We start from the raw sequence: 24,868 nt of genomic DNA, 5'->3' as shown, positions 1-24,868 counted from the left end.
CAACACTACTACAAACAACTTCAAAAATGTACTAGTTACAAGCTTAAATGTTAAGACCACTTTAAAGAGCATGTAAGCTCTTCTAAAACTCTTAATATTTAAAGCTTGTTCATTGACACCTGAAGTATCACAACGTCTTTCTGCTGCTTGTTTATAATTTCTGTAATCTAGTCTGCTACAGAGTGGAATGTAGTTGTTCTTTTGATTACAGCTTCTTGATTTTTTTCCCTAATTTTTTTAAAAACAGTTTTTTTCCAGAAACACTTGAGAATCTGGTATACTGAGCAGAGCTGTCTTGTCAATTATGTGATTGCTTTTAAAACAATTACTTTATAATGACACACTTGCACAGAATCTGGGCTGTGACGAAAGGCCTCAATAATAGTGGTAATTTCTACATTATTTGTAATGGTGAAAAAAATGTTTCCTGGAACTCTGTAATTTCAGCAGCAAATCCTGTCTACTTGCATGTCTTTTAAGGCCCAGACATGTCGATCTTCTGTTTAATGTATTTTATGTTAACGTAACATTTGGATAAGGATGCAAGCATGCTTGCCAGATAGTTCTGGTTCCTCACAGAAAGAAATTATCTAAAACATCACATTTCTGGCTCCAGTTTGAAAGGCTTTCTGATTAATGCAAGATTTTATTAATGTTAGAATACTTGTCTGAAGTAGAAATTAGAGCATAAAAATCCGACGTTCTTGTTGATTACATACAACTATCTCAAATTAAGTACAGGATTAATAAAGCATTGTTTTATAGAATTAATACCAAAACACAGTGTGTATTACAGAAATCTTGGGTGAAAGGGGCCCCCTTGAGATAGTCTAGTTCAGTGGTCTCCAAACCCTTTTCATCATGCACCCCATCATTAAAAAATTTTAAACACACACCCCAAGACATGTACACTTATTCATTTGTAAATTATATGTATGTTCTACTCTACTAATATATTGTTTACATTATTTTAAAAATATACAAAAAGGGAAATTAGAAATATTTTAAATAGCGTTTATTTAATTTTGCTTAGTTATTTTTATTTCACATTGTAATTTCTAAAAAAATGTTTTGCACTAAATACTTCCTTCCCACGCTCCACTTTGGAGACCACTGATCTAGCTGAACCTCTCCCTCAAAACTCTCTCTCTTTATCGAGACCTCAGGTCTGTCAAGTTCCTAGATCAAAGTTGGAAGTGTAGGTAACACTGCTAGGTTTGTGGTGAGGGTCTGCCATAGACTGCCCAACTAAGTAAACTAAGCAGACAAGACTTTCTATAAATAACTGAATTTTCAGACAAAGGAAATAAATTGCATCTAAATAAATGACAGCGAAAGCATGACTAAAAATGGTGGCCTGGTCTTTCGGGCAGCAGGCTGATGAGCTAGCACCAACTCCAAAATACCTGTTCTGCAATAAAATACTGCCTGTATCTTCTACTTCTGCCATCGCTGGAATTGGTAGTATTTCATTCAATAGCAGAAAGAGTGTATGTTGACAAATGCTCTGATTTGGGGTATCACCCTTTGAAATGTCTAGGGAAGTCCTCTTATAGGCAGCTTGCCTGGGTGCATGCTCACGTGCTTGCTGTTTGGGAGATCTGAGTACTTGGCTAGGAAGGGGATTTGTGATAAAAGATGGGTTGTAATGTAAAATGGTGCCGTTAGGATGTCTTGTTTCACATCCACTTCAAAAGAGATTTAACTTGTCTTCATTTCTAGTTTAAACATAATTAATAGCTATTTGTCCTGCAATAAAATATTACAGTTCACATTCAGGACTCCCCACCTTGCTGTCATCTGGACATACTTTATGACCAGGTTAATGCAAGCTCAAGATCTCTTGCTTTGCAAATAGGAGGCAATGTAGGGAAGGGCAAGAATTTATTCTCTGCACTTCATCCATTCTATGTAACTATATGGGCACTGCTAATGGTATGAACTGGTACTTTTGCCCCTTCAAAAACTAATTCCAGCTTCCATGACTCTATATTGTCACGATGACTTAAAGTCACAATGTCAGTGCTGCTAACGCTAAACTGATAAATCCTTTATTTGCAACCTACAAGTCACTCAGAGAGGATAATCAGTTCCCACTTCCTGACAGAAAGTTGAGTTCATAGGAAAGAGAGATGGTCTCCAAACATAAGTGAGTAGCACACCTGTAATAATTGTTTGCCCAAAGCTGTCACCACATTCAAGGAAGTAAGAATAGCACTTGTGTAGATAGCTCTGCAAACAACAAGCTGCTTAAACAGACTAAGTATTGTTAGTTACCCAACAGTTAAAATGTGTACTAAATTCTGTTATGCTGTTAATTCACTTTATTTGTGAAAATAGCTGCACTAATATGTCAGTTTTATACTTGTGTCTACACTAGTAGATTGTATCTACATGTAAATGAAGGGTAAGATAGTTAAAAGCTTTTAAAAGTTCCTTTTAAAAACAGAGTATGTTAAAATTTTTACTATCAGCTATGAGTTGGTCAGGCTGGAGGCAGAGTCAGTGATGTGCAAAGTTGTCCTCTTTTTGTCTCAGAGAAATGGGATTAGTTGAACTGACAAAAGATAAGCCGGCAGATGGCACATTATGGAGGGCAAAGCACTCTGTCAAAGCACGTAAGACAATCTGCCCTGCGGTTGGTTTGGCTTGGTATCCATTAGAACAATAATTTAGAGCAGAAGAGGAGAAAATCAAAACGTAAGGAAGACAGAAAAATAATTGATGGGGTTCTCAATTTTTCTTATTCATGAGAGTTATATAGAAGATTCTAAGCTTTCTTCTGCAAAATGTGGGAAAATGTATGGAAGGTATTTGGCTTGTACAACAGGTTTGCCACACATACGTAGACAGCGTGGTCCTAGAATACAAAGGAATCATTCCTTAATAAAAGAGGAATTCTACTGCTTCCTTGGCAAACTGGACAGCTGAGGTAGCGCTGCTGAGGGGCCCAGCAGCGCTGAAAGAGGGTGTGCAGCAGCATGTGCAGCAATTCTGTTGTGCAAAAGCTGTGTGGAACTGCTAGATCCCTAGCACTATCTCCTTCCCAGCTCTGATGCTGGATCCCTAACTCATATCTGAAGATGACATAGCAAACTCCACAGGCTTTGTATCATTTAGAAGTTTGACATAAAGCTACCCAGGTGTATACAGTGATGTATAAACTAAAAACAGACTTAGTTCTATTCTTGTGAAAAAATTAGCTCTGCTGCTTGTACAAGAAATATGGTATAGCTTGGCCAAATACGTGCTTATAAGGCACATCATGGTTCCATCTTTAATCCTTCTTGCATTCTAGATGGCTACTATCATTTTGTGAACACTGTATCTAACTTGTCACTGGACTTTCATCAACCTTTCTTTAGAAGTAAGTGGAAGCTTGTGGTCAACTCCTGGATTTCCAACCTTGGTTTTCCAATTTTTCTCAGGGGATGTTTTCCACTAAATCATTCTGATTACTGGTTTATTAAGCAATTTGATGACTACTGTGATATAAAGAACAACATGGGTTTCTTTGTTTCTGCCAAACTTTCTCATTTATCTAACTAGGTCACTGGTTTACTGAGGTGCACTTCAGGGAAAATCCTGCTGCAGCTACTTTGATATTGAGCAGCTGTGAATGCTTCTTCTCTACAAAAAAAAAAGGGTATTGGCACAATGTCTGATGCACTCTAATCCTATGGTTGGCAGTATGAGTAATCTGAGCATGAACGGAAGGCTCTGGCTTGGTAGGTATGATTCATATAATCCTACTGGAGTCTGCAGAGGTTACAGTCTTAAACTGAATCATCAGCTTCTGATGTTGTTCCTTCTATTCTTGCCCAAGAGAAGGAAGGAGCCTTAAACAGCCCAGCATCTTTATTCCCCAGCAGCCTGATAAAGCTCCTGACCTTGAGTTTGTAGGGCTCACATTCAGACAATGAGCAGGGATCGTGAACAGTATGATTCAGCCTTGTCAGCTGATGTGGGTTCCTGATATTTCATTCGTGTAATTGATAAGAGGAAGCTAGGCAGCTTTTTACAGCTACTTGAGTATGTTATCTTTGTTAGTAAAAAATAAATTCAGATAATAGTTTTTTATCTTATTTCAACTTTTAAATGCATGAAAATGCAAGAGTGGGTAATTTTTTGTAACATCCTTTCCTGCTGCTTAAGTTTTTTATTTGATTTTTTAAAAAGAAAAATGTTGAACTTGTGGAAACAAGCGTTAATTCTGTCACTGCCTTCAGAGGGACTAAGATTCAACATCAGTGTCTATATTTGTAAGTCTGAATTTAGAACAAGTAGGAGAAAGCATTTGGTACATTGCAGACAAAAATTGTCTACAAGCTGTGTTCCATAGCTTAGTGAAAAATTATATATATTCCGTCTGCATACATGCTTATCCAATTTGCTTTTTTAAAGTAGCTCATTAAATGATATATCTCAGAGTTAACAGATGCATGGTGTCTTTGTACCAGCTTCTACTTGCACTGCTGGACAGAGCAAAAAAAAATGTCCTGGAAGTTCTAATCCTCCAAACCCACCTGGACCAAGAACAAATTTTGTTCTTTGTCAAATTCAAGTAAATTTGGCAAACCCACCCCACCCCCCCAAAAAAAAGGCAGGCAGTCGCACACAGGCCTGTGTTATTAGCTGTATCTTTCAGTGGCCTCTACAGGTCTCAAACTTGCCTGTACCCTGTAGTCTGAGAAGCAAGGGCTTTAGATCAAGGAGCGAAGGTGAGCAGGCTGCACAGTGAGTTGCATAAGGACTTGTCATGATTTGACATGCAACCTCAATTCTACCTTTCATGTAGTCAACAGCTATTATGTCCACGTCTCATTACCTCCCAGAACTAATAAACTGTAATTTTTCATAACCTGCATTTCTATAACGTGTAAAATCAATTGCTTGGTATAGTTATGCTTTTTCTCTTACAATTTTGGATTACATGAACCATCCTGATTCTAAGTTACCCTTTACCCTGCATATCAGTTGGTTAATACCAGACAGGTGCTGATCAAAGCCTTTCTTCTTATGGCAGCATCTGCAGCCTCACATGTGACTGTGACTCCCTGGCCTGTGCAGGTAGCAATTTACAGCTAACGGACAGGCGTAAGATGGTTCAGCTTCTAACATCAGCCCTGGGTGACCAGGATCTCAGCACTAAATTGACTCTGTTGAAACAGGGTTAGTAACAACGATCCAACTTCCTCTGCTAGCAAATTTATTTAGAGTAAGCTAAAACACTATAAATTCGGATGCTGGAGCTCAAAACTTGTGTCTTATAAAGAATTATTCATTAGTAGTAGCATATAATAACTGAAAATGTAACACACAGAAAATCACCTTCCAAGGGGTAGGAGCGAAGCAGCAGCCAAAGAATGCGGAGTCTCAAAATCAACGCTCGGTAGCAACCGCCCCGCCCCGCCGCGCTCCCTCTCACGCCCCGCGGGACCAGGGCGCCGCGGTAGGTGCCCCGGGCTGGTCCCGGCCCCGGCCCCGCGGCTGCTCCCGGGCGCGTTTCGAGGGAGGTTCGGGCGCGTTTGGCAGCGCGGGCGCGCGCGCGCGCTCCTTGGTTGCAGGGACGGTTCCTCCTTATTTCACGGCACAATACCGGGAGGCGGGGGGGGGGGGAGTGGGGAAGAGCCCCCCGTGGCCGAGCCGCCGGGCGCACCCCCGGCCCCAGCGCCGCCGCCGCCGCCCCCCCGAGGCGCTGCCCGCGGCCTAGCGAGCCCGGGCGCTGCGCCCGGCGAGAGCCGCGGGGCGGGCGGGGGGCCGCGGGGCGGGCGCGCCGCCGCCGTTCCCGGTGCCTCCGCTCGGGCGGCTCTTGGCGGCGGCGGCGCTCCGAGCCCCTCCCGGCCGGCGGGGACGGCGGCGGGGCCCGATGGCGAGACCCGGCGCCGGCTGCGCGCCGCCCGCCCGCCGGGTGATGGTGGCCGCCCGGGCGCTGCTCTTCTGGGCGCTGGTGTACAGCTACTGCGGGCTGTGCGCCTGCATCGCCGGGCTGCGCCTGCTCTGGAGCATCGGCCGGCGCCCCGGCGAGACCTTCCGCTGGGCGGTGCGGGAGAACCCCCCCGCCTGCCTCAACGACCCCTCCCTGGGCACCCACTGCTACGTCCGGATCAAGGTGAGGGCGCGGGCGGGGGCAGCGCGCCCCGCTGCGCGCACTCGCGCCCCTCCGCGCCTCCCTCCTTCCCCCCCCCCGCCCGCCCGGCCCCGCGCTGTGTTGCGCTGCGCTCCTCTGCGCGCCTCAGCGCCGGCACCCGGCGCGCTCGCCCTTGCGCGCTCGCCCAGCGGCGCGCAGCTCGGCGCCTGCCACCGGGGAGCGGGGCCGTGCCCCGCCGGGTTCGGGGGTGGGGTTGGGAGGGTGGTGGGCCGGGGCCGGCCCGCCTGCCCGGGGAGGACGCGGGGCCCGGCCGGGCGCGGTGCAGGGGCCTCGGGGGGGGGCAGCCCCGGGTCTCCGGCAGCCGCCGTGCCGGTACGTGCCCCGCCGCTGCCCGCACCCTCACCTGCGCCGCGCTCGCTGCTCTTTACGGCTTGCCCAGTTGCACCCGGGAGCGCCTTTCGTGTATCTGGGTCGCGGGGGAAAGTGTCAAGAGGTAAACCCTGTCCCTAAGGCTGTACCGTTAAAGCCCCCAGTCGGTTTTTGTACTTGTCTCGGATCTCTCCCTGTGATTTGCTCCTCCACCAAGTGCTCTAAAGGAAGTTAGCTTGATTTCTTTTGTAGTTATAGGTGAGCAAAGAGCTCACAACGGATTTTGCCAAGTGTTATTTTTAATAAAACAAGCACAGAGATCTCAGTTCACGGGGTCAGTGCAGATGGTTTTGTGCTCCGCAATACTAACATGAATTATTGAGCCTATCAGTTGCTCATGTTTCACTTGTTTTCTTTTTCTAACATCCTAGGGAGGCACGTGCATGCTTTTTTACTCACATGACACAGTCTTTTTTCTTACAGCACCAAGCAGTAAATGAATGCGTTGCTGCGGAAGTGAGGGGTATGACAGTAGTAAAAGAGCATTTGGGGGCAAATCGAATTGCTGTCGATATGACAGTCTGTCACTCATTTCAGGAAATACGAAACTCTTGCTGTTGGATAACAGCAGGCCTATGTGTCACCTTCCAAACACATGTATCCTACAGATCTGTACAGATTTCAACAAAACAAACTAAAAAGTCTGTTTCAGAAAAGATGGCAACATCCTATGTCTGGTTTGAGGGGCAGAAAAAAGGGGACAGGAGCAACTGAAAAGGTGAGAGGATGGCCGTAGTTTGGGGTGTGTGACATTTAAACTGCAGCTGTACAAGTGGTGGTTGAATTTGTATGAGTAAAGGGGATGTCCTTAAGAGCAATAAATAGGTTAAAATAAAATCATTGAGGGTAAATCCCTAGAGGACACTGACTGAAAGAAGTTGGATGGAGGAGGGCCTACCCACTACTCACTAAACTGAGAAGAGAAACTCACTAAATTGAGAAGGAAACCAAGAAACTTATTTTTTAAATATAAAAGGATCAAAGGCAGAGTGATATGGAGAATGGTGAAGGTGATGAAATGGCCCTAAAATTTACTAGTGATTTATTTTTATGTCTAGGGACTTCAACTTCATTGGCATCCCAGAGTAGAAATATCAGTGTAATTTTTGGCAGAACTGAGCAAAAGTCCCTATTATATCCATAGTGAGTATAAAAACCCCAGATGTTCCTTCTTCAGAGCCCTTTCAAGAATCAAGATAGAAGTTAATGGTTTTGTAGCTGGTTAGTGACTTAGCAGTGCCAAGGTAGCTCAGAGTATTTGTAGTATCTCTGACAAGAAAATCTTTTTGTATTCATTTGTGATCCTTGGCCTGATATAAGGTCTTGATGTACAGCAAAGGCATTGGGTTTTTTTCCCTTTTTAAAATAGCAGAGATAGTGCAGGCTCTGACATTTGTTCAGGAGCTGTACAACCTTTCTTCCTGTAGTTTCCTTCACGTGACTTATAAACAGCACGTTGTATTTTGTAAGCTAGCTCTTTCCCAACTTCTGCATCTACTTCTGTGCCAGTATTCAGTAAACCCTTTAGGTCATAATTTCAGATTATTTAAATTCTACCGGATTTGACCTTGAGTTAGTGCAAGCTTGTGCACATCCATTAATTTCAATGGCATTTCAGTGTTCAGCCTCAGCACTGCGAACAGTAAGTAACTTGCCTGCTGGTAATTCTAATAAGACCCATTTTCTTAAAAGGTGCATCAGCAGTAGTGACTATAGAGAGGGCAGAAAGAAGATTGTAACATTAAGACTTTCTTTTCTAAACTGAGTCTGAAACCTTGAACAGTAAAAGGAAGCAAAAAGCACTTGCTTTCCAGTTACTTAATTTTGATTGCTTTTGGTTCTTAAGAATCCACACAGTCCTTTATTGTGCCTGAATGCAATGTGATGGTTTTGAATAGTTGCATAATCTTACAAACTAACTGGAAGATTGAAGGCGCATTTAGAGTATACTGTGTCTCGAAGCCTTTCCATAATGCACATGACTGGTGTCTGTGTGAAAGCAAGGTGCTAGCTTTGACAATAATCTGCGTTTCCTAGTCACGGTGCCAGGCAGTGCTCTTTTGGAAACGTTAGCATGCCCATGGCTGAGCTGGCACATAGTCAATATAGCTTCGTGTATCAAAGGTGGTCCTGCCTGGAAGAGGCTGTGGCAGCCGGGGTGTGGGGTACTCAGCATTGCCAGGGTACAGCAGATATCTGATCTCATAATCGCAGAAGACTTCAGCTTCAAAAGCTGACAATTTTATATGGGTTTTTGTTTTTTTTTTTTTTCAGGGGCAATAGATTGTTTCCTATAATACTGTCTGCAACCATATTCATTCTCAAATCCCAGTATAGCAGTTCTATGCAGCAATAAAAGCACACTTCTTCTTTTCTCGTTTTAGGATTCAGGGTTAAGATTCCACTATGTGGCTGCTGGAGAAAGGGGTAAACCACTCATGCTGCTGCTTCATGGATTTCCAGAATTCTGGTAAAATTCCCAATGTGCTTTTCTTGTATAAAAGAGGCTGCTTACGATACCCGAGAGTGATCATCTCAGCTGAAGTATCCCCAGTGTGATCCGGTTTATGTATCTATGAGTACTAACTAATCGCTTGAAGTTTTAGTAGGGAACAAACCATTGAAAAATTTTTTAACTGCAGCATCCACAAAAAATTCCTGCAGGCTGATGCAAACCAGCCATCTTTTTTGCGTTGTCAATCCATTTTTCCCCAAGTACGTAGACTTTTCTTCGAACTTTGGGTAGGAACTGCTCATTTTTAATTAATTTCTTGTTTGGATAACGTTTGTATTATATGGCTAAACTTATGAACTATAGCAAAGGGTGTTAAAATAAGGATCCATTATATGTTAAGTGCAATGTTGATTGCTGCATTTGTTAAAAATACTATACATTAATTTTAAATGGGGGAGGGGAAGAAGAATGAGTTCTATAGGCTATTGTGCAGCCTAATTTCAGATTGCTACTCAGGCAAAAAGGTTCTATTATTAATTCATCACAAGATGAATAATGAATCAAACCCAGTCCTTAATGTTTGTTTATAACAATGAAAAGCAGTCATGTGTCTAATGATTTAACCAAATTGCTCAGGCTGTCATTGCCAGGTTTAACTAGTGAAGCATGGCTTACAGAAAAAATGATAAGGGAATAAGGGAGGTAGTGATGCCAGTAATTCAGCAAGTTAAACAATCCTTTTCCTTTCTAAACTCAGATACGGAGCTAGGGTCCACTGTTGGAACTGTGATCTTTCAAGATGGACTCAGGTCATACTATGATAAATTGACCCAGGTAAAACAGAGGTCAGTTCTCCTCCTGTAGCAATTTCCTATGGATTCTAACAGCCTTGAGGATAATGGTAGAAAGTCATATTTATTTTAAGATAAATTTTCAAAGAAGTAGATTGTTCTAATAATAAGTTGCTATCTAAAAGGATTAAAACTGTAAACTTAGATTAAGAAGACAGTTGGGGGGGTGCATATTCTATGCAAATATTATGCATACCTTGCATAATGCATATTCTAACACAGTAAGACAGCTGAGACTACAGCTGATTTCCCCTACAGTAGGAATAATAATGGAAAATTTAGCGGTTTATATGTATATTCTACTGAGATCTGGTATAGTATTTTCAAAAAGCAGAAAGCCAGTCATACACTTTAGAATGGTGAATCATGCTTTAAGTGACAGTTAATATATTGTATTACCTGCCCATTCAAAAGGAATGAATAAGAAACTGTTATATAGGTCACCGGGACCACCAGTAGCATAGTTTATATAACTGTTTTTAAAAGGAAGACTACATGCCAATAGTCTGTTAAATAGCCATGCTACTAATACTGATGTTGGTTGTTAATTCAATCAGTGAAGAATTTTTTATGCGATAATAGAGAAGATTGTTATGAGAGCACAAGATAAAATCATCACAATTTAAGAGATTTAAAGCAGCATCAAATTTGTATCATTTGGCTGCAAGAACAAAACAAAACAAAACAGAAATGATTCACTGTTACAATTCTTAATTGTAACAAATCCTCTGCCTTCAAATATCTCAAGGTTATAAGTAGGACAACTGTAACCAGACAATATTGACCTTAGTGAGTGATTGAGAATGTCTGAAGGTGAAAGATCACTTAAGAATATAATGCACCAGAGCCATTAAGTGCTTTAGATGCATAGGAACTTGAAAATCAATACCAATGTTGTGGAAAGACAATAATAAAATATTTGAAATTGGGCGTAATGTGTTGAGACAGCTGGGTACCTATAAGACTTGTGTGTGAGCTGCTAAATTTTGTACAAGCTGCCTTTCAGAAATAATGTGATCAGAAAGTCACAAAATAGTTTCCGTGATTCAACCTTACGAACGTGAAAGCATTCACCATTTTCAAATTCTGCTTACAAAGCAGTTGTCCGATAGTTATATTTCATATGTGGTAATGGGATTTCTTTGAATATAAAACCTACCCATTTGGTAGGTCAGACATTCGGTGATTGATGGACTGTTGTGAAAACAGAAGATGACAATAGCAAGTAGACATTTTCTGAAAACAAAAATAGTTTATATATTTATTTATGGGCCTCATTGTTTCTCCTTTCTGAAGGATATAGGATAGCTACAACAGTTACCATGGCAAATTCAGCTTCCAAATCATTGTATAATGCCTTTAAAAATTTAATTCCTGAAGATCTCAGCTAAATCTTGTATTTGCTTTATATGGCACTGAAATTAAAAGGTTCTGGCTGTTCTATTTATATAAATACAGATTTATATAATTACTGAGTGTTACTGTAATATTACTTATGTTCAAAGTCCCTGATACACCGGAGGCAAAGCTAAAGTGGAAGAGCCAATGGCCTGATATAGACACTTTAAATTAAGGTAGAATTCTGTGCATCGCTCTTCAGATTGCTGATGATCCAAATATTATATATTGTTTATCTGAGACTGTTGAAACAAGAGCAGAAGTAAAAGCTAGATCCTAGCACTGAGGGATGCAGCCATTATTGTATGTGCCTAGGAGGGTCATGGGTTTTGTATATCTTTCTATTAGAGTACAAGATAAGGCCATGTACATCTTGGCACTGGCTATTCTGACATTTATTTGGTTTCAATAACAGCTGAAGGGCAGGTGGTTCCTGCAGGATAAGACCCACCATTTTCTTGTTATTTTTGCTTCGTAACACACATCTAGTCACTACATACTATTACAGAATGAGGAATAGCCCAGGCCTTTGCCTGAGCTCTTAATTTTGTATGTCTTTTAATGTGTGTAATGTTATCACTTTTTCCCATAGAAACATAAGCAATTAAATACTTTGTGTAGTACCAACGCTTTGAGAGATTGTTCTGGAACAATTGTGGTAGTAGAGAGACAGCAAATGAAAGTGTACTTAATAAAAACTTCACCAAGTTCATTTGTTATTCCTTGTATTTCTTTCTTTGATTTATCTAGTGTATGAATTATCTGATACTCATTTTCTGAAATGAAAAAAAAAAACAAAACACAACACTCCGTCAAAATGTGTATGTAAGCAAGCCAGGGAGAGGAGAAGGCTTTTCAGACCTTAATTTTTTTGATGGTAAAAGAATAGTCCTCTGTGTGCTCTGGTTTATGCCTGCCTCCTTTCCAGCAGCCATGCCAGACTCCAGGAACTGTTGAAACACCCAGACTCTGACCATGCCCCCTTTCTGGCAGCTGCACTTCCTTGCTGGGGAATTCAAGAAGGGAGCACAAAACTACTATAGCCACAAAAGACCATCAAGCATACCACAGAAAGAAAAAAGAATCTCATTACAAACAAAGCCATGCTAACTTACTCTTAATTATTTGGGAGCAAAAGCATTGAGTGCATTTTGGTGTCATATTGTTTGACCTTATAACTCCAACTTTTTTTTCCCCTTTCTTAGGTATTCTTGGCGCCATCAATTACGGGAATTTAAGAGTGAATATCGAGTGGTGGCCTTGGATTTGAGAGGTTATGGAGAAACAGATGCTCCTTCTCACAAAGAAAATTACAAGTTAGATTGCCTGATAACAGATATAAAGGATATTTTGGAATCTCTAGGTGCGTTAGTAGAAAATGAACCACTCAGCTCATAGATTACTTGATTTTCTGGGAAAAAAGCATAAAGATCTAGCATTGATTTTTTTGAAAAACTGCATTCTCTTTAATATGTACACATTACAGGTATGTACAGATGTAAATCTAAGGATACTAATTTTTTATCAATGAGAAAGGTTTGTTTTCTAATTATGATGTGTATTTTAGTATCAACAATATGTGAAGGTGATTTTCCGTCATGAGTTTTAAAAAAATCTTTCCTACGTGCTGTGAAATCCAGCAGTACAAACCTATCATCATTTTCCTTAGGAAGGTCTTTGCTTACTCATAAACATTGCACTTAGTGGATAATGTTCTGCATTAGAGTCTAGTAGCACTTGGAGACCAAAGAATTTAAATCAGGTGACATTCTTCTCACACAAACAAGATAGAATAAATATTGTGGGGTTTATAAAGATGATGACAGTACATCTGCTGTATTAAAAAAAAATCCCAAAATACTACCCCTGCACAGTAGTCAGCTCTCAAGAGCTGAATCACTCTCTTATACAACAGTGAGAACAGAAGGGAGAACAAGGGACACATTGCTCCCTGTGGCAAATACACAGTGTAACAGTTTAGAGCTGAAGCGAGTCTGCAAAATTTTCCCCTCCAGTTCAGTTTGAAGCGTAGCTGTTGTGGCAATAAATACTAACACCTAGTGAAGGGTATTTCCCTTCCATACCAAGAGCAAGACAAGGGATTAGACTGTCATTCTCTGAATTGTTTTAATTCCCTGGATACTCTGGGGATAGTGAAACAATTTTCTGCATTTCACATGAAGAAATAGTAAAGCAGTGATTCCAGTTCATAGGATATGCTTTGCTTGTGATGTTTGAATATTGTCAGATTGGGCAGGCAATCTGACGATATTCACACTGTGTTTCTATTTTCCAACCTTTACTGGTTGTGTTAATCACCATGGTAATGCCATGGTTATGCTTGAGAAGTGCCCTCATCACAGTTCAATTTCATAGGGATTTAAATTTTTTTGGAAGAAGTATTTCTGAGGCTTGTTATCTTTTTTCTAACCCCAAGTTAAATTCCTTTGGAATACTCGATTATATCAGAAGTGCTACAAAAGATTTCTATTCAAGCAGGTTTATAAGGTGCTTTGACAGCTGTGTCCAAATTTATGTCAGAATTCTAAACAGTTTGACTTCTATGCATTTTGTTTGTAGTGTCTGTGCTCAGCATTACAATCCCCAGTGAGAAGGGTGATGGTGTCTGACACTATAGTATGTATTCCAGCAGTGGTTAAAGGAGGAATGGTTTGGCTTTCAAAAACTCAGTCATGATTTTTCTCCCCCCTTTTATTGCTGTTAAATTACCATTTTTATAGATGGAAGAATAAGTATGTGAATGGTGAAAACTTCAAAAATTGCCATCAAAACCACATATGGAGAAAAGTTACAGGCCTACTAAGTATATAAATGCGTGTATTTATGTGTGTGTGTATATATGCTGTATACATATGGCTATTAAGTATAATGACCACCTTTTGCATAATGATGCTGTTCAGTGCTTAGATAACCTCCCATATTAAGAGAGATTTATGAGGTTTAGTTTTGTTCAGGAGAGGCTCAGGAGATTGCTCAGTCTTTCTGTCTGCAGTTTCAAACTCCACACTCCCTAAACATGACAAAGGTACACACACATTATAATGATTGCAAGTTGAATTGTATATCTGACCCTACATTGGCCAAGATGTGAACCAGGTGGCCATTTGGATACTGAGTAACTTTATTTTGGCATTGAGGTAGTGTAGTTAAAGTGTAATTGAAGTCCAATTAAATAGTTTTAATTGTTTGTTAATTTTTTAACTAGAATAGTGCACTATTTTTTCTAGCCATTAGTAATGGAAGGAGTGCAGTATTAAATAGTTACATTAATAGATGTGCTGGACCACCTATTTTGCCCAATAATGATTTTATTGTATGTGATAATTTGTATGAATACAAATTCCATTGAAATAAAAGCACAAATCTGTGTTTATGCGGTAGGATACAACAAGTGTGTGTTGATTGGCCATGACTGGGGAGGAATGATCGCTTGGTTAGTGGCTATATGTTACCCTGAAATGGTGACTAAGCTGATTGTGGTTAATTTCCCTCATCCTTCTGTGTTTACAGGTGAGTTTTATGGTAGTCTTTGTTAATCCAGAGTATCTGCATTTTCATTATGATTGTGTTTGCTTTGAGGTTGCTAAAGAAGAACCAGCTGCTTGCCCCTTTAGATTTTCAGTAGGTAAATTGCCAGTACTCAGTGCCTCTCACAATCTGGACTGTATTTTATGAAGCCGTAAGGTATCAAGTATTTGACTTCTGGAAATAATTTATTTTAAGAAGTGGGAGTGCTTGCAACCAAACTTACTGATACCTTTCTTAATCCTTGAAGGTCCACAAACATGATTTTCATATACATTAATCTGTTTTACACCACTTTGGCAGGATAAAATTCCCTGCAGAGGGGTGTATACTGCATTACACCTAGGTTAAGGCCTCATTGCGTTAGTAAATCTGCATAAAACAGCCTTTGTGTAAATGTGAATCAGACATTGGAATTCTGATTTAGGTGACAAGTGACAATTTATGATCTGATACAATATTCATTGGAACAAGACAGCCTTTCCAGGCTACTTACTAGAAGCTCAGGAATGTACTAGTAGTGGAGCTGAAACAAGGGTTTAGGTCCACTATCAGAGTTGGTTGTGTGATAGGCTTTGAGCTTGTCTACTACCCAGAGTTACAAAACATAGGGATTAGATCGACATTCAGTAATTAAAGTAGTATCTCACTAATTTTAATTTGTTCAGTTGCTATTGTTACCTTATTTCCATTTGAAAAGTCACCCCATTTCCCCAGAAATAGTTAAGAATATTCAGTGCAGCTTTAATTTTCATTTCAGTTCACTATAAGTCTGACCTTGCACCACAGTGGAATCAGAAGCATTCACACATGTTGTTCTCACAGTGTTCTTGGGCACCTTTCTAAAATACTAAAGAACTTTTTGCCAGGTAGTTAAGCCTCATTTATGCAAAGAAAGGGCTGTTCACCACCACTTGAGCAAGCAGGAGCTTTTTGCAGTATTTTCACTGAGAGCAGCAGCCTGGCCGTATAGAAGACAATTACATTATTTTTTTTTTTATAGTATTTCTTAGTATTTGTTAAGGGACAAAATCTGTTCTGTAATTTGATAAAATCTCCCTGGATCACATTTGTTCTACTGTGGATTAAATGAAAATACACAGTTTATAAGTTGTGCAGAAAAGCAAATCAAGCAGTGTTGATGATGGCCCATCAAGGAAAAATATAATGGGTAATGCAATTTAAGAATGTATAAGATATGAAAGCTTAGAAGATAGCTGACACTTTATTTACTTTGTTTTAAACCACATTTTTATTTACTGTCAGAATTAATATTTCAGAGAGATTTCCTATGTTGGGAGATGTTTTGCCTTCCTGAATTTGCATCTGTAAAGAATAAGTTCTGGACTTCCTAATACCTGCATACATTCTGTGCCTGCTTTGAGGAAGTTAGATACTTGAATGTCAGTGTTGGCTCTTGCCACTCACTGGAGACACAAAATTATAATTTAAAAAAAAAATATGCAAATTTGACTATATAATTTTATTTTGTTATATATGCTCCAGTGTCTTTAAAAAGTGACACTATGTAATCTTTATTATGGTTCTTGAAGTTGCTCGGAAGACAAACGTAAGAAAAAATCTGTGCTTTTGTGAACAGGATTGATGCTGTCTTTAGAATGTAAGTGGATTATCACCTACAGATTTCTGTGCATCACATCTTTGATGAGAGAAATACTTAAAGACTTGTATTTACACCTCTTATTCCACAGCTGAAAAAGTTGCTTTGGACTAGCTATACAAATAGATCTCTAAGTGAAAACCTATCATGCGATTAAACTCTCCAATGTCACTGCCCTCATCTAATCTTTGGCAGGCTTCTGGTTTGCTGACTGTTCCTATTAACACATATAAAGGAAGTATGTTTTAATGGCCACATCATATACTTACTCCCAAAACAATAATCATCTTTTGTCATATAGCATGCTCTAATGTAATATTTTTAAAACATTTCTTTAAGTTTAAAAAATAGTAATATTAGCAGTAATTTTGTTTGAGTCATCAGTTTTCATTTTTAATTCATGGGCATTTTTGTTTCAGAATACATTCTACGACATCCATCACAATTGATTAAATCTGGTTACTACTTCTTTTTCCAAATGCCATGGTTTCCTGAATTCATGTTTACAGTAAATGATTTCAAGGTGAGCAAAATGAGTGCTCTTGTTTATATATTTAACTGTGAGTGATGGAAGAATTGCCACCTACATTAATCACTTCTGATGTAGGTATAATTACTGGAAAAAATACTGAGCTTTCTGATTTTCCTTCTTAAACTTTATATATTTATATAAAGTAGGTTATAAGTACATAGGGTCAGCTGGTTTTACTTGTGCCCATGCCAGTGAGACACATTTGGTGCCTGGGGAACTGCTGCCTTATCTGAAGCTCCTGCGTGCAGCAGGAAATTCTCTTATCCCACAGAGCCTGCTACAGGGCACGCAGCCTGGGAGTTTGGGCATCACATTCAGCCAGGTGATTAATATTGCCTGAGGAACCAAGGAGGCCAACACCTTGTATAACCTTAAAAAATAAGTATGAGCATATAGAAGGGGTAAAAGCAGCTGCAGGCATGCATCCTGCTCCGTGCGTACAGCCCAGTGCAGAGCTCCCAGTGCTGCACCCACACGGGGCACAGCAAGCTGGGGAGGTGCTGAAGCATTCTCCCTCCCACCCGCTCAGCTGCTGGGGTCCATCCCTAAGGAAAGGATGTGCCTGCACTTGCCTTTGTCACTGGTGGCAGGGCACGGTGCAGAACTGAGTAATTTGGAAATACTGGTATTTGCCTGTACTTGATTATTCTGACAGTATACCAGAAGTAAGTTTACTGTGTACTTTACACTTAGCAATCTAAAAAAGCATTTAAAGCATTCACTATACTCTAAACAATGTATAAATAGATTGTAGAAATATGGGTCCTGTTGAAGACAAGAAATCACACTTTCTAGGTATCTTATGTAGTGGCTTTTTATGCTTCCTTTTGTAGGTTCTGAAAAGTTTATTTACCAGCCAGGCCACTGGAATTGGAAGGAAAGGCTGCAGATTAACAACAGAGGATATTGAAGCTTATCTCTATGTCTTTTCACAACCTGGAGCATTAACTGGACCCATTAACCATTACAGAAATATTTTCAGGTCAGTATAACATTCTGAAACAAGGTAAAATATTCTAGAGACCCCTGGAGGCCAAAAATGTTCTTGCATTTTTCTGCTGCTGAAGTAGAGGAAAAAAAAAACACGTTTCTGAAGTCTCAACAGGTAAGAAATGCATTCAGTGTTAAACAGTGTGATGCAAAGTGAATGGTATGAGGTATCCACACAAAACAGTGAAACAGAGTGCAGTTAAGGAAAATCTTTGTTTCAAAATCTAAGAAAGCAAAGACCCTTCCTCATTCACAGAACCTATGGCAATCACAAAAATCCATCTCTGAATAATACTTACAAAACTAACATAAATTAATTGTTTGCATTACAGTTCATATTATCTAATAATAAGATCTATGAAGATATTATTATTGGATAATACTACTAGATAATACAGTATCCAAGTACATTACCTTCACTTGTAACTTTATAAAACCATGTCTGACTTTAATTTTATTGTATTTGGCTGTTTGTTTGGTTTTTTTTTTTTTTTTAAGGTGGGGTAGGTTTTTTGTAAGTAAGCCTAAAGCAAACCCGAACTCGGGAATTTTTGTTGTTGTTCCTGCATTGGTCTCATTACACTCACTGGCAGCAGTAAGCACATACAGCACATACATAGACTAAAAGTGAGAGGTAGTATCATAATAGGAAATATTTTTGGAAGCTTAGTATTTATTTTATTTTCTCAAGCAGTTTTCTAATGGTCTTAACTTTCCTGGAAGGAGTTGGCTTGGCCCTGGAGACTGACGCCCCCTTTTTATCTACTAAAAACGTAACAGGGCCAGAAGGTTTTTAACTCTGCAAATACTCTGCTTATGACTTGGAGCGCTAACTTGAAGGGCTATAGCAAGAAGAGCGGGATTCAACTCCTTTTTCATTTACTGCCTCCAGTCTTCAACAGTGCTAAATCTCCTGCATGCTTCTGTAACACAAGACCAGCTTACCAATATTCTTTAAAAATGATCGTTCTCTTCCTTCCCTAAACTCAAGACAGCAGACAGACGTTTGAAGTAGCTTAGCTTTTCATTTTCCCTGGTCCAAATTTAGTGCCACCTTTACTGCTCTTTCTGTGCTTTCTATGCTGTCACTGTCAGGAGAACAGTCAGCAGGGCAATACTGGGAGGAAAACAGGGATCTGAGCTAGGTGCTGGCTTGTACAGGCTGAGACAAAACTGGAACAGGAAAGTAGAGAGATGATAGATTTTCTTCTAAACAAGATAACACCAAGCAGACACCGATGGAGAACAAATGAGATGGCTGTGCTGGTAACTGTATATTTATTTAAAGCTATGCAGAGTGGCTGATGACATCAGCTGGGATGTCCACGGGCGACGAGGAGCTGTGCTGCTGAGCGGCAGCTCCCTGGCCCTGCAACTGCACTGCGGGAGCCCCCAGGGTAGGGCTAATGAGGAGCTGGAGAGGCAAGAGCACCCTGAGCCTCGTTTGTAACATTTGCCACAGCACCTCGCATCACTGAGTGTGCACATTAACCAGATGTTTCTCTGACAATAGCAGTGAAATATCTGTGATAGCTGATAGCTGAATTGCTATGGAATTCAGATGAGATGATTGTCAGAGTCGCATATGCTTAAACTATTGTTTCAGGCCTTTTCTGCCTCAAAACCCCCCTAGTATCAGTTATTAATTAGAAAGTATCTTTTCAGATATTAATTCCTCTGTACATGTGTGTGTATGTTTGTGCATTGTTTTCTTTATTTTTGTACTGAAAGCGTACCTGTACTGAATTCAGAGAATATTATGTTAGGTGCTATCAGCCACAATGCAGCATGCTTTGGACTGGAAGGAAAAGATTAGACTTCAGCTCATTCAGTTCTTGCCACCAGTTCTGATGGTCACGCCTTATGGGATGTGAATCATAACATATTACAACTGGATTGAAATTTTCACTTCTCCTATAAGCCACTAAGCACAACTTAGATGCTAATGATTTGTGTTCACTGTAACTCCCAGCGGGCTGGCACTGGTGACCTATGTGTTAAAAGTTTCCAACTCATTACTATCAATCTGGAGTTTCATTCTTCAGAGCTTAATTTTTCTGGAAGGTTATTTCCAAAGAGATGATTGACATCGCCTACTTCCATCCATCACCAACATGTCCTTATATAAATAGCACAGCAGTCGTTGCTTTCACTGTACTTTAGATACAAACATTTTTGGAATAAAAATCATAAAGCTTTTGTATCATGCTTGGTTAGGAGAGATAGGTGAGCAGTTGAAGCTTATTTTAGAAAATAGGATTAGTTCTCTTACAGCAGTTAAGAAGTACTTCACTATTAGTTTACAGAAGAACTGTATAACACTGCTTTATGACGGTTTGAGTCTGTTCTTTCAAACACTTAAACTTCACAGGTGGAACTTCCCTTTCTAAATGTGAAATCTGCATGTTAATCCCTCTAAAGGAGATTTCTAGAAACTTCAGGCATGATATAGTGTTCCATATTCCAGACTGAAAATAAATACAGTGTAGCTCATAGGCAATGAAAAATGACAGGTGGTTTCTCTATGCAGCATGTGTAAAAAGCCCAGTAGAGTTTTCCTAAATAAGGCTACAAATCTTAAGGCACTTAAGACACAAAAGAAAAATAGTAAACCCTGCAGTAGTGAAAAAATACGCATATAAATAGGGAAGAGATCCAGGATACTGGATTTAAAAGGTAAAGAGATTAGTGTAAACACACTGAATCAGATCACCAGATTATCAGTTTTTAAAACTGATAGTATGAATAAGCTATGGTTCAGTGGGTGAGGTCAGGTGGTTTGCAAAATGAGATTTAAAATCCACTGCTACGAAAGCCATTCTAAGAATTTTCCTAATTCATCAATCAAGATGAAATTAAATTATTATTTAAAGTGACCTTTTATTAACATTTCTTGACATTATGTATAAGTAGAGAGGGAGAATGTCTTCAAAGTCTCCATTTCTTTGTCTTACTTTAATACATGCCATCTTTGTCTTTCCCTTTTAACAGAGCTTAGTCTCTTAACTAACTCCTAAATTTCAACCTAGCACTTAAGTATGTCATAAAAGTTTGTTCAGAAAATCTTTTTTATACATTGCTGTTTTAAAATAATAATGTTTGACCATTAATATAATAAAGATTTGTATCTGATCAGATGGAATCTGTTTTGAATTGTCACAGCTGGTCTGTTACAACATGTGGCCAACATTAAGCAATTCAAGCATAAATTAGATCAACTTTTCAGCATCTCTGAAATAATTGAGCTGGAATAAATTCTGGTGGGTTAAAATGGTTTATGTTGAAATAGTCTTTCATTTCTAGCTACTTGTATCTTTCCTAATGTCTACCTTTAATGTGAGGAAATATTTATAAAATATTCCACTTAAAATGGAATTTAATTTGTATTAAGACAAAATAATATATTTCTACTGAAAGTTTAAATAGGTGATTGTGGTGGTATAATTTTTCTTAACATTTTACTTTCTAAGGGTTTTTCTTCAAAGTAATCTTCAAATGTCTTATAATGTATTTATCTTTAAATGCTTTCTAGTCTGCCAAAGCTCTGGGTTGTGATGTTGCAGTTTTAAAGAGATCATGACTCCATGAAAAGCAAATTTTTAAGGAACAGTTTTCTTTCACTGCATACAGATGTAGGTATGTAAGTCCAAGGCCTTCAAAACCATGCTGTAGTTCTCTGTAAAGGGATCTCTGATGCACTTTGAATGTTACCACGGATGAGTGAATGTAACTGAATTCAGTTCAGCATTTCAGGCATCAATGTTGTATACAATATCTTTTTCTACAAATATACTTTTAGCTGTACTACATGATATTTAATTTTGAGTAGGTCTGAAACACTGTAGCTGGTATCTTTAGCGTCTGAAAATGGAAGCCTGTCGTTTCTTGGACAACCGTTTTTTAGTAAGGCAGTTTGGCTACTCAGGTAACTAGATGCCTTGAACGCTGTAGTCTAAATTTGATTCAAAGCATCATATTTCATTAAAATCTACTTGCAGTAAATAATGCAGGGTCAGAAATTTGCCATAGCATTCATCAGCCAAGAGAAAGGCACTGACAGACAAAATTCTGGCCATGTTGTTCCACATTCCCTTTTACAGAGATCATGGGGCTCCTGAGCTGTGCACCATGCTGAAGCATCATTCATCTTCCAAAAGTAAGACCTCTCTTGCAATCAACTGCTGATTGCATACATGTTACAGTAAAAGTATCTTCTAACAATTTTACCATTCTTAAAAACAGTTAAAGGACTTGAGCCACAGGAGCATTTTCTTGGTATTGTAGAAGATATCTTGGAACCTAGAAAGCTTGCAATGAGATTCACTGAGTTGATTTCAAAAGCTAAGTTGACTGAAATCAGTCTTGGTGATTTTTTGTTAAAGTAAGACCTAACTAAGTGTGTTTTACTTTTAAAGCTGCCTACCTCTGCAGCACCATGAAGTCACCATGCCAACCCTGCTGTTATGGGGAGAAAGAGATGCATTTATGGAAGTTGAGATGGCAGAAATTACACGGATTTATGTTAAAAATCATTTCAGATTAACTATTTTATCTGAAGCTAGTCACTGGCTCCAGCAGGATCAACCTGACATAGTGAACAAGTTGATATGGACCTTTTTAAAGGAAGAGACCACAAGAAAAAGAGAATGACTGTTTGTACATGTTTAAGGGGTCTACATAAAAGCTCTTCAGATTTAAAAACTAATTGTTATCAGGGCCATATTTCCAGCCTGCCTTCTATTTTGAGCTCTGTTAGAGAAAAGTGTTTTCAATGTACTGTACATTTGGACACCAGTGTTACTGCTAAAAGAAGTGAGGATGAGAATATATGATACCAACATTGGTTTTACCTGTATATTTGTATTTTGCACATAAAGACACCTGCCTTAAGATATATATGTATTTGTACAGAAAGAAAATCATGGGAAGTTGCTTGGTTTTGTTTTCTCCCTTGCTTTACAGTTTTAATGTGTGGTGCCTTTTACAAATTTATAATGGAACAATAGAGTAGTGCCATACTGAAGGAAGTCATGTGTTTTCATTCTCAATTTGCCTGAATTTTTTTAATGTATTTTACCATTAAACAGTAACTGACTCTTTTTATTATCTATATTTTAGCATACTGAATGACTGAAAAATTTCTGGGTACATTTTTAGTCTTCAAGTGAATAATGATACGTATCTTGTTGTATTGTTGAATGCAGCTGCTTTATGCGATATGTTTTTCTTTCTTGACTAAAAAATGCAAAACCTGTACACTCAACATGTCTGAACAAGAAGAATGGAAAATTAAGATATAACATGTATCAAATCACCTCTGTCTAATAAAATGCAACTTAAACTACTCCCTTTATCTGGCTTCCTATGGAGAGATTTTTTACTGAAGCTAAGAACTGGATTCAAATAGCTGAAGTGTCTGTCCACCACATAGCCCTCCTCATGATATGATTGTTGTAGTTTCTTGGCAATAATGCCTCATTGTTGGCATTATTCTTCCTACATTAACAACTACTGTTCTTGTCTCCAAGAACTGCCGAGTTCCTGCGTTTATAGAGACACAGTGATTATGGAAGCAGAGGGTGGAATTAATTTGCATGAGATGGCAAGGGAGAAGAAAACAGTGCTAACTACAAAGAAAAAGGAAGCACAAAACATAACATGAGTCTCCGGAAGAGGTGAGTCACCTACATGATGGGATCCTAAAGGCTTCCTCTCCACCTGCAGAGCAAGCTCAGTGCTCTGGGAGCTGGAGAGGCCGAACAGGGGCCCATCGGGGGAGGCAGTGGGGTCAGCTGAGCCTGAAGCAACTGACCACACCGGAGTAGGAGAGAGCTGATGGTTAGTGGCGAGTGCCAACAAGTCCCACACCACCACACGTGTCATCCCTTTCAAGCCATGATGTCCCACACAGGTACTTGGCGCAGCCCCTGCTGGTGTCTTGCTTGGCATGATCCTTGCAAGAAAGTGGTCCAAGGGGTGCTGTCAGCTGCCTATTAGCTTGTGGCTGGCGATCTGCTTCCTTCCAGGCAGCTTGCAAAATGTGAGGAAGAGTCCCCTTAGCATGGCGATACTGACCCCGCCTTTTCCATCCACGGCTGGTGCTTACCTTTCAAGGGTAATTTTACCCTGAATAGTTTCCGCATTTATCAACTTAAATGGTTACGTGCTTCTTTTACTTGGACTATAAAGTTGGAAACGCTCTTCCTTGTCTCAGAAGAGTATTGTAGACCGAGTTTTATCACCTCTGCCGCAGTTTAATTTCTTGGCAAGACAGCCGGTGCTGAGGGTGCGGTTTTTCCCTGGGAGCACCCTGTCACTGTGACCTGCGGGCCGCCAGCGCCGCCGCGGAGAGCTGCCCCCTGCAGCTGCGGCTTGCGGGCCGAGTGCTCCTGTTCTTTGCGAGAAGCGCAGCGGCGACACATACCACGGGCAACAGCCGCAAGCCAGACTCCGCTTTCAAAACGAGAGGCGGCGGTGCCCCGCTGGGGGTGGGCAGCGGCCGCACACGGCCGCGGTGCGGCTCCGGTCGGGGCGAGAGGAGCGGGGGCGGGGCGCGACCGGCAGGGGGCGCCCTCCCCGGCTCTCATTGGCGGAGGCCGCTTCTGGCCACGCCCCCTGGGAGGGAGCGGGGAAGGCTCCGCAGCCCGCACCGCGGGGTCCCGCGGCTCGTTGGGAAACGGTCTGCCGGCGGGGCCGGCGCTGGCGGGAGGGAAGGCGCCGCCGTGGTTGTTTTCGTGAATAGGGCGGGCCCGCCCTCTCCGGTGTCGTCGCTAAGGGACTGTCTGTCAACCCCTGACCCCGCGTTCCCGCTGGGGCGCGGAGCTGAGCGGCTGCTGGCACATGGCGCGCCCCGGCCCGGCGGCCGTGGAGCGGCAGCGGCTGAAGGAGGCGCTGGCCGAGCAGCTCCGGCAGGACCTCGGCAGGTGGGCGCGGGGTGCGGCGGAGCCGGGGGGGC

General features: G+C 40.6%; 2 protein-coding genes across 3 annotated transcripts in view; both read left to right on the top strand.

Moving 5' to 3' along the window:
• The first annotated feature begins 5,778 nt into the window (after positions 1 to 5,778).
• EPHX4 (epoxide hydrolase 4) lies at positions 5,779 to 23,266 on the top strand. 2 transcript variants are annotated; one of them, XR_006164740.1, is made up of 8 exons: positions 5,779 to 6,112; positions 8,905 to 8,990; positions 12,430 to 12,587; positions 14,627 to 14,755; positions 16,811 to 16,914; positions 17,757 to 17,905; positions 21,446 to 21,549; positions 22,329 to 22,427. XR_006164740.1 is itself a non-coding variant. In XM_042786348.1 (7 exons), the coding sequence occupies exons 1-7, from the start codon at positions 5,870 to 5,872 to the stop codon at positions 22,561 to 22,563; spliced, it is 1,104 nt and encodes a 367-aa protein (XP_042642282.1). In that variant the 5' UTR covers positions 5,780 to 5,869; the 3' UTR covers positions 22,564 to 23,266. The 2 variants fall into 2 exon arrangements, 1 of the variants encoding a protein (XP_042642282.1); XM_042786348.1 differs by lacking the exon at positions 21,446 to 21,549 and having other exon boundaries at positions 5,780 to 6,112; positions 22,329 to 23,266.
• A 1,337-nt stretch (positions 23,267 to 24,603) lies between these two features.
• BTBD8 (BTB domain containing 8) overlaps positions 24,604 to 24,868 on the top strand; it is a 41,239-nt gene continuing 40,974 nt past the window's right edge. The window contains 1 exon segment of the mRNA XM_042808333.1: positions 24,604 to 24,836. Within this exon segment, the coding sequence (XP_042664267.1) occupies positions 24,754 to 24,836 (83 nt within the window). The 5' untranslated portion in view covers positions 24,604 to 24,753.

This window comes from Tyto alba, unplaced genomic scaffold (assembly GCF_018691265.1).
Source record: "Tyto alba isolate M040663 unplaced genomic scaffold, T.alba_DEE_v4.0 Super-Scaffold_1000006, whole genome shotgun sequence".
Lineage (NCBI taxonomy): Eukaryota > Metazoa > Chordata > Aves > Strigiformes > Tytonidae > Tyto > Tyto alba.
This window is presented reverse-complemented; position numbering and strand designations above follow the sequence as displayed.